This window comes from Neofelis nebulosa, chromosome 4 (genome assembly GCF_028018385.1).
Source record: "Neofelis nebulosa isolate mNeoNeb1 chromosome 4, mNeoNeb1.pri, whole genome shotgun sequence".
In the NCBI taxonomy this organism is placed as follows: domain Eukaryota; kingdom Metazoa; phylum Chordata; class Mammalia; order Carnivora; family Felidae; genus Neofelis; species Neofelis nebulosa.
Genome location: NC_080785.1, coordinates 153,863,923 through 153,878,244, shown reverse-complemented (window position 1 = coordinate 153,878,244; position 14,322 = coordinate 153,863,923). Strand labels below are relative to the sequence as shown.

The window sequence follows — 14,322 nt, the reverse complement described above, 5'->3', positions numbered from 1 at the left end:
CCCAAACCTAGAGATGGAGGCAGACCGGGGGGGGGGGCTCTGCGCTTTTCAATAGAGACAGTCTGGAGTCCCCCCATCAAACCCCCGTCTGGCTTGCTCACCTCCCACTCGAGCGCACCCAGGAAGGAGGAGGCTTGTGGAAGAAAAGTGTTTAATTGAGCACCTCATCTCTGCCCCACTTTGCGGGGCTGGGAGAGCTACACCTGCAGCATTCTGGGCTCAGAGGGGGAGGACGGCACCCCCCGGGGACGGCACGAGGGTGTCAGAGGGCAACGAGGAGGCTGAGGGGCAGCGCTAGCACCAGGAGCAGGGCCCTGGACGGGGCTGGCAGGGCCTGCCCATTGACGCGTTCCCAGATCCAGTGACGGTAGGAGGTGACCTGTAGGTAGATGGGCGGGGCCTTGCTCTTTTCACAACCTGGGCCCCAGCTCACCAGTCCCACCAGGTACCACGTGGTGTCCACAGGACAGACCAGGGGCTCACCGCTTATCTCCTGTGGGGAGGGGTGGCGGAACGAAAAGGGTCAGGGGGGCCAGGTGTGGCTGGAGGGAGACCTGCCCCAGCTCAAGGACAAGCAGGGACCTCGCAGCACATCTCTCCCACAGCCCCCCCATCACCCTGCCCAGGGGGTGCCCTCGAGATCCAGACTCAGGAGACCCTCCCTCAGAGGGGTTCATCTCCCCTCTCTCATGCCAGGTCCCGACCCCCCGTCTTCCCACTGCCCCCCCTTCTCTCTCACCCCTCCCTCCGTGCTCCTGTCCCTTCCCCTTCCAGCCCCGCTGCCCTGCACCCCAGCACCCCTCCTGGCCATGCACCCTTGGAGGTGAGGGAGCACGAAGAGGAGCACTCACATAGCAGAAGTGTTCCCTGTCGGAGTCCTCGGCACAAACCATCTGGGAGTCCACGATCTGGACCATAGAGGGGACTTTGGAAAACTTGTGGTAGAACTGGTTGCATTTTTTGTTGTTCAGGATGGTGACTTCCTTCTCCTGAATGGTCCGGAACTGGGGCCACATGCCTGTGGGGCAGGCCCCCCACAACTCAGGCTTGGTGCTCTCACTGCTGCAAGCCTGGCGGCCCTCCTCCCTGCTCCTGGCCGCTCCTCCAACCTCTCAAACGGCCCCCCATGGACAGCTTGGAACAGGCTGCCCTCAGTCTGTCCTTGCTGGGTCTGCTCTCACCCCTACAGAGCCCAGTCCACGGGGTCCGCTCCTGCCTCAGCAGCTTGGCTTCTGACCCTTCTGCTCCCAAGGCCTGCCCGGCCCCACTCCGGTCCAACTCCCTGCTTTGCTCAAGCCCTCCCCAAAGGCCTCTTCTGCCCTCACTAGCCCAGACGCCCCTCTGTGGGCCCCAGGCACTGTGTGCTTCTCTCTCTCCTCCTCCTCCCCCTCCTCCCTCTCACCAGTGTGTCTTTGTCTCTAGCCAGGAGCCCCTGGGGGACAGACTTCCAACCATCCCCAGCCGTTCCCCAGACAGGCCACGGCAGGAAAGACAAACAGCCACAGCCACCCCCACCCCCAGGGTGGAGCTGCTCTTTTTAGGCAAGTTGGCTCGGTGAAGCCACAGGCAAGAGCACCTCTCTTGTGAAAAAGAGGAGCTCCCTAAATGGACTGGGCACTCGTCAGACTCCTAAAGAAATGCCCCCTGGGGGGCCCTGGGACGACAACCTGCTCTTCAGGCCTTGCTCCATCCCTTGGGGTGACAAAGGGATTGAGGCCCAATGGGGGCAGGAGGCAGCCACACGTGGATTCTGAGTGACTCCCAGCCTTTGGGTGCGGACTGCCCTTAACCAACCATGTGAGGCGTCGGGGGATCTTTTTACAGAACCTCGTTCATGGCACTTCAAGATGTCCTGCTTCAAGTCCTGATGTCCTACGACTGCGTGCAAGCAGGAAGATATTACTCTCCACTCCCTCTGCCTTCAAGGAAGTCCTGTTTACATGCCCCGGCCTGGGGCGGGGGGTTCATGGGCACTCTGGGGCCTCTAAGGCCTGAACGGCTACAGCGCACCCACTGCCGAGACCCCCAAGGGGAAGGAGATGAGAGCCGGACAAGAAGATGTCTCAGACTCGGGCCTGCACCTGGGTCCTCTCCCACACGCTCCCCACCCAAGCAGTCTGGGGAGGCTCTGACTCACCATCAACCCTGGGGAGTCCCCAGCCTGTCACAGTGCAGACAGAGTGATCCTTCACCTGGAAGTCCAAGTTAGGCAGGCAGATGGGCCAGACGTACGTGTTGTACTTGAGTGCCCATGCAAGCTTGACAAGGGCAATGTTGTTGGCCTGGCCCACCCAGGACCAGTACCGACGAGACTGGTACCTCTCGTTCACGATGACCTGGAGTGCCGGCACGTCGGCGGTAGTCTGAGATATCTGGTCAATCCTTGGGCTCCCCGCCCGCACTGAATAGATAAAATCATTCCTGGGAGAACCACGACGGGGGTCTGTCATCAGCTCCAGGCACCCCACCCCTGCCCCCACCACACTGTTGTACTCTGAGCAAACCCAGGCAGGCCACCCACCTGCTTCAAGCCCCCCAGGCTTTTCTCTCACGACAGATGTGGACAGGGCCCTGCGCACAGACCGTGTGGTCCAGCTTTCACAACAACCCTTGACTTTGTGGAGAGGAAAACCGAGGCTCAGAGGAGCCCAGCAAACAGCTCAAGGCTACACAGTTAGGAAGTGGCAGAGCTGGGATGTGGACCATTTTTCTCTGGTTCCAAACTCTGGACTCTCTGTCTGGTAGCCCGTGCTGGGCCCTGGAAGTGACAGGGGCCCAACACACTCAATCAAGGCAAGCATCCGTGGCCTCGCCCTCCAGCCTCCTTTCCCGGCATGCCCCTGAAGTCTCCACCTCGGCCTTCAGGCGTGGAGCATGCTTTTCCATGGTCAGCCCTCGAAGCCAGCATGGATGTTGCATCCAGGCTGCTGCCTTGGCCCCCTGGAACATGTGCAGCCCCCTCTCTTGTCCCCACACTGCCCAGACTCCCCTGTCTTCTCATCTGTGTTCCCTGGCACCCCAAGAGGAGTGATGTGTCCCCTCCCTGCCCCCAGCACCCAGGCCGGGGCCTGGCTCCAGAGGAACGTCAAAGGCTTTGAGTCGAACAGAGGGAGGAATGAGTAAGTAAAGCAAAGGGTGTGAAACAAAAGAATTGGGAGCTCCTTTCTGTGGACAGGAGGAAGGAGGCCTGCCCTCTGGCTTCCAAGCCCCCCCCGTCCTATCTGTGGCATGAAGGCTCAGGACTGGGGAGCCAGGTGAGGGGAGCAAGCACCCGGCTTGAACCCAGAAGGAATCTGCAGGACTCAGCCTCCACCTGCTAAGAGCCGAAGTGGGACTGAGGCTGGGCCCGTGGGGTTCTGCAGAGGCCACAGTTGCTGCCGAGGGACCAGCTGCCAGGAATGACTGGGCCCCAGTGGCTCCAGACGCCTTTCTACCCACCAACCTAGGTCCCGACTCACCGGATCAGGCAGTGGGCCACGGTCAGCACCCACTGGGAGGCAATGAGGGTGCCTGCACAGATATGTGTTCCATTGGCCCGCACACTGACCATCCACGGCCACCGCCGAGCCATGGCCTCTGGGTCCCTGAGGGTGGGGTCTTCCTCGAAGGAGGAGCCGCAGGCTGAGGAGGAAGGTGAGAGTTTGATGCAGGATGGGACCTTCCAGCCCCATCGCAAGTCGCCTTCCCACCCCTCCCCTCAGCCCGATTTCCCGCCTCTCGGGCTGCTGGCCCACGCTCATGCGGTGGTTCTCTTTCCCCACTGGTCACCCTGTTATGATGCTGTCCACGTGAGGACTGAGGTCTGCAGTCTCCAAAGGGCCTCAGTGCTCCCCAAGCAATCCCTCTCTCTGGTCCCAGGCCCCAGGGCATTCCCAGCCACCAGCTTGGTGCAGCACTGGCCCCTTTGTCCTGGCCGAGAAGCCCCTGAGCTCTGGCCAGAACCTCCAGAAACTCATCCATGTTTCCATCTGGCCCCCCCTACTTTGGCCAAAGCAGACCCCTCTCCCTCCTCTGGGAACCCCTCCTGTGATTCAGTGAGGAAAACAAACCAGACGACCCAAGAGAAAAAGGAGCCACGTGCATGAACAGACACATCCCGAGGAGGGAACCCCAGCAGCCAGCCAACACAGAAGCTGTTCAGCCCTGTGAGTCCTCAGGGAAACGCCGACTTGCATCACAGTGAGGTTCCGCTCCACCCCACCTGCCAGGCCAACTCCAGGGTCCCTGACACCATGTATTGGTGAGGATTACCGCCCCGGACCGCTCACTCCCCGCTGGAGCGAGTGTCAGCGCGTGCAGCCACTTTGGAAAAAGTTTTCAAACTGAAGACGCACATCTCCGACCTCACAGCAGCCCCCCTCCAGGGTTTTTCCAGGGAGATTCGTGGATTGTGAGATGAGGGTGCATGGGCCAGGACCAGCGTTTGCCAAGGCTAACATAGGAGAGGGGAGGTCTGCACGCACTGGGTCCTGTGTGAGAGCCTTTCTGTGGCAGCTAAACTGTGCGCACGGAGTTCCAGGATAAGGAGTGATTCCGCGGGTCTCTGTTCAACATGCTGGAGAGCCACTGCTGCAAGGCTCCCACCCCAAAGCTCCCTGAAACCTATCCTGGAGATCCCCTAAGTCCTTGGCTGGAAGCCTGGGTCAGTTCAGGGACGTAGGGACATGCAGCCCGCCGCAGGCTCCGCCAACTTTCCTGGCCTCCTACCTCACCAGGATGGGGGCCTGGCCCACGGTAGATGCTCAATGAACCCTTGGAAAAGGAACGTCTCTTCCCACTCCTCCCTGCCCCTTCCTCCTCCGCGCCCTCCGTCCCTAGGGGCCAGAGGTCCTCAAGACTGCCCCGCACCCTCCTCCCCCGGGGAGTCCATGGTACTCACTGGGAAATAAGCTGATGCCTTCTTTAGAAACAGGGCTGGTCTGGAGGGTCAAGGGCGGCGACAGGACGGTGGGGGCCTGGCGAGGAAGGCGAGGCCCGCCTGAGGGGCAGGTGGCAGTGGGTGCACAGGGGACGCCAGGGGCGGCCGGAGCAGGCTTGGAGGGTGTCCCGGGAGTCTGGTCCGCCAGGCGGCCTGCGGAAGGACGCAGAGGGGTCAGACGAGGCCCGGGGAGGGCCCGGGGGAGGGGGGCGGGGAGCGGGACGGGGCTCACCAGCGGGCCTCAGCAGCAGCAGCACCAGCAGCAGCAGCAGCACAACGGCAGAGGCCCTGCGGCCCTGGGGGCCCTGCCTGCGGGCCCGCGTCCTGCACTGAGGCTCCATCGGGAGTAGCCGCTTCTGCGCCGCGGTGCTCCTCTCGCGACGGCGCCCCCAGTCGGCCTCCCGCGCAGGCGTCTGCTGCGTGGGGAATGCGGGCGCCCCCCAGTGGCCACCCGCGGTGGCGCTCCCCGTGTCCGCCCGGCCCGCGGGCGCCCCCTACTGACTGGCCTCCCTTCCACCCGCACTGTGTCAGGGCCCCAGGGCGCGGGCTGCCCCTGGCGCCGCGGGGCCACGCGCTTTCTGCAGTCCCTCGGGCTACCCGCAGCCAGTTCCTGCACCTCCTCCCTCCTGCAGCCCACTTGCCCTGCTGGGGCCTGCTTCCACCCTTCCCCTGGTGACATGAGACCCGGCCCCTGGGGCTGGCCTCCAGGGTCTTCCAGTGGCCCGCCTGCCCATTAGCCTGCTGACTACTGTAGGGCTTTGCCCCCGGGGCACTGCAATTGATCAGATGGAAAGGTTTTCAGGAATGACTTTTTGAAGATTAAAATTTTAAGCAGCGACCCCCACCCCCCCTCCCCTCCCCCACCCCCCCTCCCATTCAGCAAATGCTCTTCTCTTATAGATCTATCCGCTTCGGAAAGACGGCACAGGAGGTAGGTGAGGTTTCTCCTCAGAGGAAGAGTGATGGTAACCAGCAGAGCCTCTGGGAGCAGAAGGCCACTTGAAGGTGGGTTGGAATTTGGGGAACATTTTTTTTTTTTTTTCTTAACGTTTATTTATTTTTGAGACAGAGAGAGACAGAGCATGAACAAGGGAGGGGCAGAGAGAGAGGGAGACACAGAATCTGAAACAGGCTCCAGGCTCTGAGCTGTCAGCACAGAGCCTGATGCGGGGCTCGAACTCACGGACCGTGAGATCATGACCTGAGCCGAAGTCGGACGCCCAACCGACCAAGCCACCCAGGCGCCCCTGGGGAACATTTTGATGGCTCCGTGACACAGACAGATAACACAATTAAAAAGTGTCGTGATGAAATCCTGTGGGGGGCTTAAAACTGTTGGCAAATTCTAGGTGACAGTGAAAGCAAGTCAGGACATTCTAACTTTTGCCAGGACCCGCTGTCTTGGGTGACACTCAGGCTGCCCGTTCAGTGCCCCAATCTCTGCGAAGACAGCAAATCACACCCGCTACGCTTTTGGAGCCCAAAGGGCAAGGGCCCTGAACCTGAGGCCCACCAGGTCTGAGCTGACCCCACGCCTACCTCCGCACGGAGGCAGGGCTCTGGCTCCCTGGGGCGTTGATGGAGGTCACTGAGGCGGCTTGGGAGCTCAGGGCGCAGTCACCTCACACGATTCATCCCAGCAAGCACTCTGCCTTGCCCCCCACCCAACCCCCCTCCCCCATCACCATCCACCTCTGCCAGGGAGGGAGGAGGAACCGGTCAGCTTCTGTAGACCCTTAGGGGGATCTGAAGGGTTGGGAGAGGCTCACAGGTTCTGGAACAAAGTCCATAAATGCAGATCTGGTCATTGTGAGTTTCTTGGGAAGAGGCCAAATTCTCTTAGGAAGGCCCGAAGGAAACTCTCGTCAGAGGCCCCAGGGAGGGCCATGGGGACCCGGGGAGTTGCTGAGGTGGCGACAGGATTAAGCAGGGCTTAGGGGTCACAGAGTCCCACCCCAAAGTTGGCAGAAGGGGAGAGCGCAGCCCCGAGGGGGGAAACATGGCCAGCACAAAGCACAAGTAAGCCCCTCAGGAAAGGCTCCCCTTGAGAGGACAGACAGGCCCCCCGGGGCTGCGGAGGCTCCGGAGGGTTCTGGCCACAGTCAAGAAGAAAGATGATGATTTCTGTGGCGCAAAACTCAAGAGCATCTTCATTGAACAACTCTGAACACAGCAGCTCCTGGACCCTCCCCCAAGGGTGCTCTGCCCTGATGTCACGTGTCCCCTGGGTCTCCACTTCTCCTGAGGGCAGACGGAGGGAGGAAGAAGTGGCCTCCGGGCGGGCCTGCCCTGGAAACACCGCTCACAGGAGCCACATGGAGCCCAAGGACACCAGCAGGATGTGGCCAGTGACCGGGCTTGGGAAGGCAGCGCTGGCCCTACTGATGAACCTCATGTCACTGATCTGCTTCTGGATCCAGTAGGTGAAGTGGGGGGTGCTGGTATAGATGCTTGGGAAGCGTCGACGCTTGCAGAGAAAGCTCCAGCTCACCACCCCCACCTGGATCCAGGAGTTGTTCACCTGACACACGAGGGGGCTGCCAGAGTTAGCCTGTGGAGGGGAAGGGGGAGACGTGAGGGAGGCGGCAGGAGGGGAGAGCCTCGCTGCAGGCCCTGCCGAAATTCACACCTTCCTGAGCCATAGGCTTAGCATGAGCTGCGTTAGGCAAGTGTTGTCCCTGGTCACATGGCTATGAGCCTGCTCTGTGGCACAGAAGCTCGGCACGGGGGCCCTGGCTCAGGACCACACTGGCCTCTCTCTCTCCCTTCTCCTGCCACCTCTCTGACCAGAACGCCTGGGTCCTCTACCTCTGTCCTCCCTTAACTCATGGGAGGCCTCCAAAGTGTTGCCCTTGACTACCTTCTTTCCTATACTCCTGCTTGCAGAGTGAGCGGTTTGAAATGCAAACCAGCCCCCTCCTTGTTGTGCAAAGCATTCTAAAGTTGATATGGAAGGACACTGGGCCATGAATTCCATGACAGGTCTGAGAAAAAAGAGCAAATTGGAAAGTCCGGCTGGTGGTAGATTTGACCTAGCAGAGAGTTACATATATTTCAAAGCTGTGATTACAGAAACTGTGGCACTGGCATAAAAATAGGAAAATTGACCAATCATGCAATGGAGAGCCAGCCTGATGTCTGCATGTGAGGAGATGTGGCACATGTTCCAGAAAGTTCTGAGAAAGGTGGTCTCTTGTAATGGTGGGGAAACTGATGAAGAAAAATGAACTTGGGTCCTGCCTGCCATAACAAAACCTCAGAGGAATTAAAAGCCTCAATGTGAAAAGTTAAAAAGGTAAAGCTCGTTAAAAACATGTAGGATCATGACTTTGACTTAAGATGAAGCATATGGGTTTTTTTTTAATTTTTTTAACATTTATTCATTTTTGAGAGTGAAAGAGACAGAGCATGAGTGGGGGAGGGGCAGGGAGAGAGGGAGACAAGGAATCCGAAGCAGCTCCAGGCTCTGAGCTGTCGGCACAGAGCCCGACGTGGGGCTCGAACTCACGGACCGTGAGATCATGACCTGAGCCGAAGTTGGACGCTTAACTGACTGAGCCACCCGGCACCCCGAAGCATATGTTTTAAAACAAAACTCGGGGCGCCTGGGGGGCTCAGTCGGTTAAGCGTCTGACTTCGGCTCAGGTCATGATCTCACGGTCCGTGAGTTCGAGCCCCACGTCGGGCTCTGTACCGACAGCTCAGAGCCTGGAGCTGCTTCTGATTCCGTGTCTCCCTCTCTCCCTGCCCCTCCCCCACTCATGCTCTGTCTCTCTCTCTCTCTCTCAAAAATAAACATTTTTTAAAAATTACATAAGACTCAAAACCTACAAACTTGAAGAAGGGAGATGTGTTGGGCTTAAGTACATCAAATTTATGACTGTTCAGTGAAGGACACCATATCTCATTGAAGATAGATGATGAATTAAGATAGGGCATTTATTCGGTCTAAAACCAACTAGAGGTCAATATTTAGTATATGTAAGGACACCCTGAACAGTAACAAGCAGAGAAAGAGACTTGGGAGATTTCTGGGGAAGGTGATAGGAGTAGGAGGATCCTGGGCTCACCTCGTCCCACGGATACACCTAGAGAACACCCACATCAGAGTAAATAAACCAGAAAATGACCCAAAGCCTGGCAGAACAGACTCACCACAGCTAAATGCAGAGAAAAGGTCACCTTGAAGAGGGTAAGAAGAGTGGACAGCCAATCAGGAGCCAAACTGACCTGCAATACTGTCTATGGGAGGAAGGGATGCCCCAGGTGCAGGGCAGGGAGAGGAGCAGACCCCACACCAGGCACCCCAGGCCCAGGGGATCCCCACCGGGAAAATGAATCATCCTCATACATTTGGCTTTGAAAACTAGAGGGGCTTAACTTTGTTGGTTCTTACAAGCAGTAGAGTTTAATAGAACTTTAAAAATCAGTGGCTCAGCTCTGGGAGAGCCAGAGGGTAATAGGAAACTGAGTCTTTGCTCTTAAAGAGATGGCATAACAAACAGCCAGGGAGATACAGCAGAGAAGGAGCAGCTTAAAAAACACCTAGGGTATATGAAAAGGAGACGTACTTACTAATCTCAGAGTGTGTGCTGGAGGGGCAGGGATCTTTGGGAGACTTCTCCAGGAACAAAAGGGCTGGCAGGTGCCGCCTGCCTCTCCTACCCCCCAGCCTAGATATACGGACACCTGCGGGAACCAGCTCATTGAGAACACTCTCCACCTAGTTTGCAAACAGCGCACCTCACCCCTGCATTCTCCTATGGACATGCCCCCTCTATCCCAGCTGGCCTCAGCAGTTTTCCCAGGCAGCCACAGCTCATCCTCCTGCAGTGACGAGCACAGGCCTTGCCGGCATTGGGCACCCCACACCACATTCTCCTATACACACACTCCCTCCAACACGCCCTTGGCAGGAGACCATCCAAAGCAGTGCCACACCCTAGCAGGGTGCCAGTACCACTCCAAGGTGACTCCTGCCCCAGGGAGAGGGGAAGATAACCACACATACCAGTCCATCAGCGGCCCCAGCAGTGGACTGAGGGCAGACATCTGATCTGACTGCAGGCTCCACCTACTGATGAAAGTTTTCAGGGGATGACACAGGGAAAATACCCAGCGATTCAGTGCTACCACAGTTCTTGCAAACGCCTGGACTGACTCAACTCAAGCTGAAGGCAGCCCCAGACTGACCCACTAACAACACAGAGACCAAACCCTACCCACAACAGGCAAAGAGGGCCATTGCAGGTGACTGGACTGAAGGCAAACATGGCTCAGCCACAACAGTCGGGTGCACACAACACACATAGGGGACACCGCTGAAGTGCCAGGTTCTGGTGAACAGGGGATATTGCAGTGCAGGGCACAACAGGACCTCTTCTTCATAAGTTTGCTACTTTCAAGAACAGGAGACACAGCTGACTTTCCTAACACAAAGAAACAGACAGAGAGTTAGACAAAATGAGGAAACAGAGGAATATGTCCCAAGTGAAAGAACAGGAGGACAAAATCACAGGAAGGGAGCTACACAAAATAGAGATAATATGTCTGATAGAGAATTCAAAGTAATGGTCATAAAGATACTCATTGGACTTGACAAAAGATTGGAGGACCCCAGTGACCCCCTCAACAAAGAGACAGAAAACAAAAAAGAATCCATCAGAGATAAAAAACTCAAATAAATGAAATTAAAAATACATTAGAGGGAATTAATAGCAGACTAGAGGAAGCAGAAGAATGGATCAGTGACCTGGAGTACAGAATTATGGAAAGCAATCAAGCTGAACAGGAGAGAGAAAAATACAAGTGGCCAACAGACACATGAAAAGATGCTCAACATCACTCATCATCAGGGAAATACAAATCAAAACCACATTGAGATACCACCTCACACCAGTCAGAGTGGCTAAAGTTAACGACTCAGGAAACAACAGATGGTGATGAGGATGTGGAGAAAATGGAACCCTCTTGCATTGTTGGTGGGCATGCAAACTGGTGCAGTCACTCTGGAAAACAGTGTGGAGGTTCCTCAAAAAATTAAAAATAGAATTACCCTACAACCCAACGATAGCACCACTAGGAATCTATCCAAAGGATACAGGAATGCTGATTCATAAGGGAACATGCACCCCAATGTTTATAGCAGTGCTATCAACAATAGCCAAATTATGGAAAGAGCCCAAATGTCCATCAACTAATGAATGATGTGGTATAGGGGCCCCTGGGTGGCTCAGTCAGTTGAGCATCCAACTTCGGCTCAGGTCATGATCACGTGGATCATGAGTTCAAGCCCCATGTCAGGCTCTGTGCTGACAGCTTGAAGCCTGGAGCCAGCTTCGGATTCTGTGTCTCCCTCTCTCTCTGCCCGTTCCCTGCTCGTGCACTGTCTCTATACCTCTCAAAAATAAGTAAACATTAAAAAAAAAAAAAGGAGAAGATGTGGTATATACATACAATGGACTACCACTAGGCAATGAAAAAGAATTAAATCTTGCCATTTGCAACATCATGAATGGAACTGGAGGGTGTTATGCTAAGTGAAATAAGTCAGTCAGAGAAAGACAAATATCATATGATTTCACTCACTTGTGGAAGTTAGAAACTTAACAGAAGACCATGGGGGAAGGGAAAGAAAAAAATAGTTACCAACAGAGAGGGAGGCAAACCATCAGAGACTCTTAAATACAGAGAACAAACTGAAGGTTGATGGGGGTGGACCACCAAGCCAGCCCTATACGAAATGTTAAAGGGGATGTTTTAAGTGGAAAGGAAAGACCATAAGCGGGAGTAAGAAAAGTAGGAACCACAAAAGCAGTAAAAACTATATCTATAAAAATCAGTCAAGGGACTCACAAAATAAAAGGATGTAAAGTATGACACCATCTACCTAAAATGTGGGGTGCTAGCGGGGAGAAGAAGAAAGAATGGGTTCAAACTTAGGTAACCATCAACTTCATATAGACTGCTATATGCAGAAGATGTTACATACAACTCTAATGGCAAACACACATCAAAAACTGGTCATAGATATGCAAAAAACAAAAAGAAAGGAAGCCAAGCATATCTAAAAGCCAGCAAACTGTGAGAGAAGAGAGTAAGAGAAGAAAAAATCAGAGAACTACAAAAACCATCAAACAAGTTAACGAAATGGCAACACATACATAGCTACCACTAATTACTTAGAATGTAAATGGACTAAATGCTCTGTCACATTCAGTGACGGAACAGACAAAAAAACAAGAGCCATCTGTATACTGCCTACAAGAGACTCATTTCAGATTGAAAGATGCATGCAGATTGAAAGTGAGGGGATGGGGAAGCAGTGATCATGCATATAGAATTGGGGGGAAATGGGGCACCTGGGTGGCTCAGTCAGTTGAGCGTCTGACTCTTGGTTTCGGCTCAGGTCATGATTTCATGGTTTGTGAGATTGAGCCCCACGTCAGGCTCCACGGCGCTGGTGTGGAGCCTGCTTGGGATTCTCTCACTCCCTTTCTCCTGCCCGGCTTGTGCACATACCCTCTCATGCTGTGTCTCTCTCTCTCTCTCTCTCTCTCTCTCAAAATAAATAAACTTTAAAAAAGAGAGTTGAAAAAAAAAAAAAAAGCTGAGGTAGAAAAAGAGTTGAGGGAGACACAAGAGTGTCCACTCCAGTTGCCAGCTCCCTGACAGTTTGGCAAGGCAGGGAACCCCTCATCCCCCAGGAGCACTGGAGGAGGGAGATGTGGTCGAACTTGGCAAGGTTTAAATCAAATTGATTTTTAAATCGAGACTTGTAATCAGACGGGGCGTATAGTAACTAAAAGTGACTGAAAACTGTATACTCTGCCCCAAATGATGTTTGGGGGAGGGAAGAAGCTTTGACATAGGACATGTGGAGGGGAGTGACTTGAAAAAATAAAACCATTTCATGTGGATTCTCTAACAAATTGAGACTCCTCAGCAAACAAATAAAGGAGGGGATATGTAGCACAATATCATTTATGCAAGTTAAAATACACATTCAGCAACACTATGCATTTTCCAGAGATACAGACATCTTTAAAGAGATGTAAGAAAGAGATTTGAGTAGGTGCCTTTGCAGGGCAAGAATATGAAAGATGAAGGGGAAAATCAAGACACTGATAATCAAGCTGATGATAACGTGAGGGCCGTTCCCCGAGAGAGATTTACTGGACTCTGGGAGCTCCGAGAAAAAGAGAACTCAGAATAGTGGAGAGAGAGAGAATTCTCAAAAATGGACATTCTCTTACCACAGTGAAATAAAACCAGAGCCCATAACAAAATGGGAACTACCCCATCAAAGGAAAAGTTAATTTTCAAAAATGTTCAAGTAAAAACAGAATTAAAATCCACGATTGTTGTGTAGGGCAAAAAGAATACCACATGTGGCAAAGTCCGGGGGATAGGGGCCTGAACTGCACACGGAAGAGTCCCAGTCTAAATATTTTTACCAAACAAGAGAGAATGAAACTAAGTTATTCATTATTATCACCAATTATGTATCCCTGCACATTCAGCTCAAGACACTTGAAAAGGAATTAATAAAGACAAAAAGGAGAACATCCATGCATTAGAAAGCAGAAAATCAGAGCCTTGAGAAGTTAAATCAAGAGGTCGTTCTTCAAAAACAACAAAATAGGGGGAGGGCGGGTGGCTCAGTCGGTTGAGCGTCTGACTTCGGCTCAGGTCATGATCTCGCGGTCTGTGAGTTCGAGCCCCGCGTCGGGCTCTGTGCTGACCGCTCAGAGCCTGGAGCCTGCTTCCGATTCCGTGTCTCCCTCTCTCTCTGCCCCTCCCCTGCCCACGCTCTGACTCTCTCTCAAGAAATAAACACTAAAAAAAATTTTTTTAAACAACAAAATTGATTAGCACCTTGTAAATCTTTCCAAGAAAAACAGAAAGAGAAGGAGATGCAAATGCTTTGTGGCATGAGTAGAAAAGAGGCTAGAACTGCATCCAGGGAAAATACACTCCCTCAGAATCTGAAGAATGTAACTTCCTCTTTACGTATTTAAATTCTGGATGAAATGAGTAATTTCTAAGAAAATGCAAATCATGTAAGTCCAATAACCATGGGCAAAACAACTTGAAATACTGTCCACGAACTACCCCTCAAAGGAAAACAGGCCCACGTGGTTTCCTGGGTAACTTCTCCCCGGCATTCAAGGAGCAGATCATTTATGTTGTTTCAAATGTTCCAGAACACGGACTAATATTTTTCAAGGGAAGCGTAGTCTTGATTCTATGCCTTGATACAGGGGGTGCCTTTCTCGACACGCCTTTAGAAGGAGCCCAGCCTCACTGGAGGAAGAAGACAAAACACAAAGGCCGTGTGGGTCGTGCTGTGTGGATGGTGCCCCACGGGACACTCCCTTCCCAGGTCAGTACCCTTCCTGGGC

At 53.9% G+C, this 14,322-nt stretch overlaps 2 protein-coding genes across 2 annotated transcripts in view; both read right to left on the bottom strand.

Annotated features, from left to right (window-relative positions):
- Positions 1 to 134: 134 nt before the first annotated feature.
- PRSS50 (serine protease 50) lies at positions 135 to 5,335 on the bottom strand. Its single transcript, XM_058727196.1, has 6 exons — positions 5,151 to 5,335; positions 4,880 to 5,071; positions 3,459 to 3,621; positions 2,138 to 2,421; positions 852 to 1,018; positions 135 to 493 (listed from the first exon to the last, which is right to left on the bottom strand). Exons 1-6 carry the CDS (start codon positions 5,257 to 5,259, stop codon positions 263 to 265), a joined length of 1,146 nt encoding a protein of 381 aa, XP_058583179.1. The 5' UTR covers positions 5,260 to 5,335; the 3' UTR covers positions 135 to 262.
- Positions 5,336 to 7,049: 1,714 nt separating this feature from the next.
- LOC131510257 (putative serine protease 46) overlaps positions 7,050 to 14,322 on the bottom strand; it is a 24,707-nt gene continuing 17,434 nt past the window's right edge. The window contains exon 5 of the mRNA XM_058727194.1: positions 7,050 to 7,469. Within this exon, the coding sequence (XP_058583177.1) occupies positions 7,221 to 7,469 (249 nt within the window). The 3' untranslated portion in view covers positions 7,050 to 7,220. The remainder of the gene's footprint in view (positions 7,470 to 14,322) is intronic.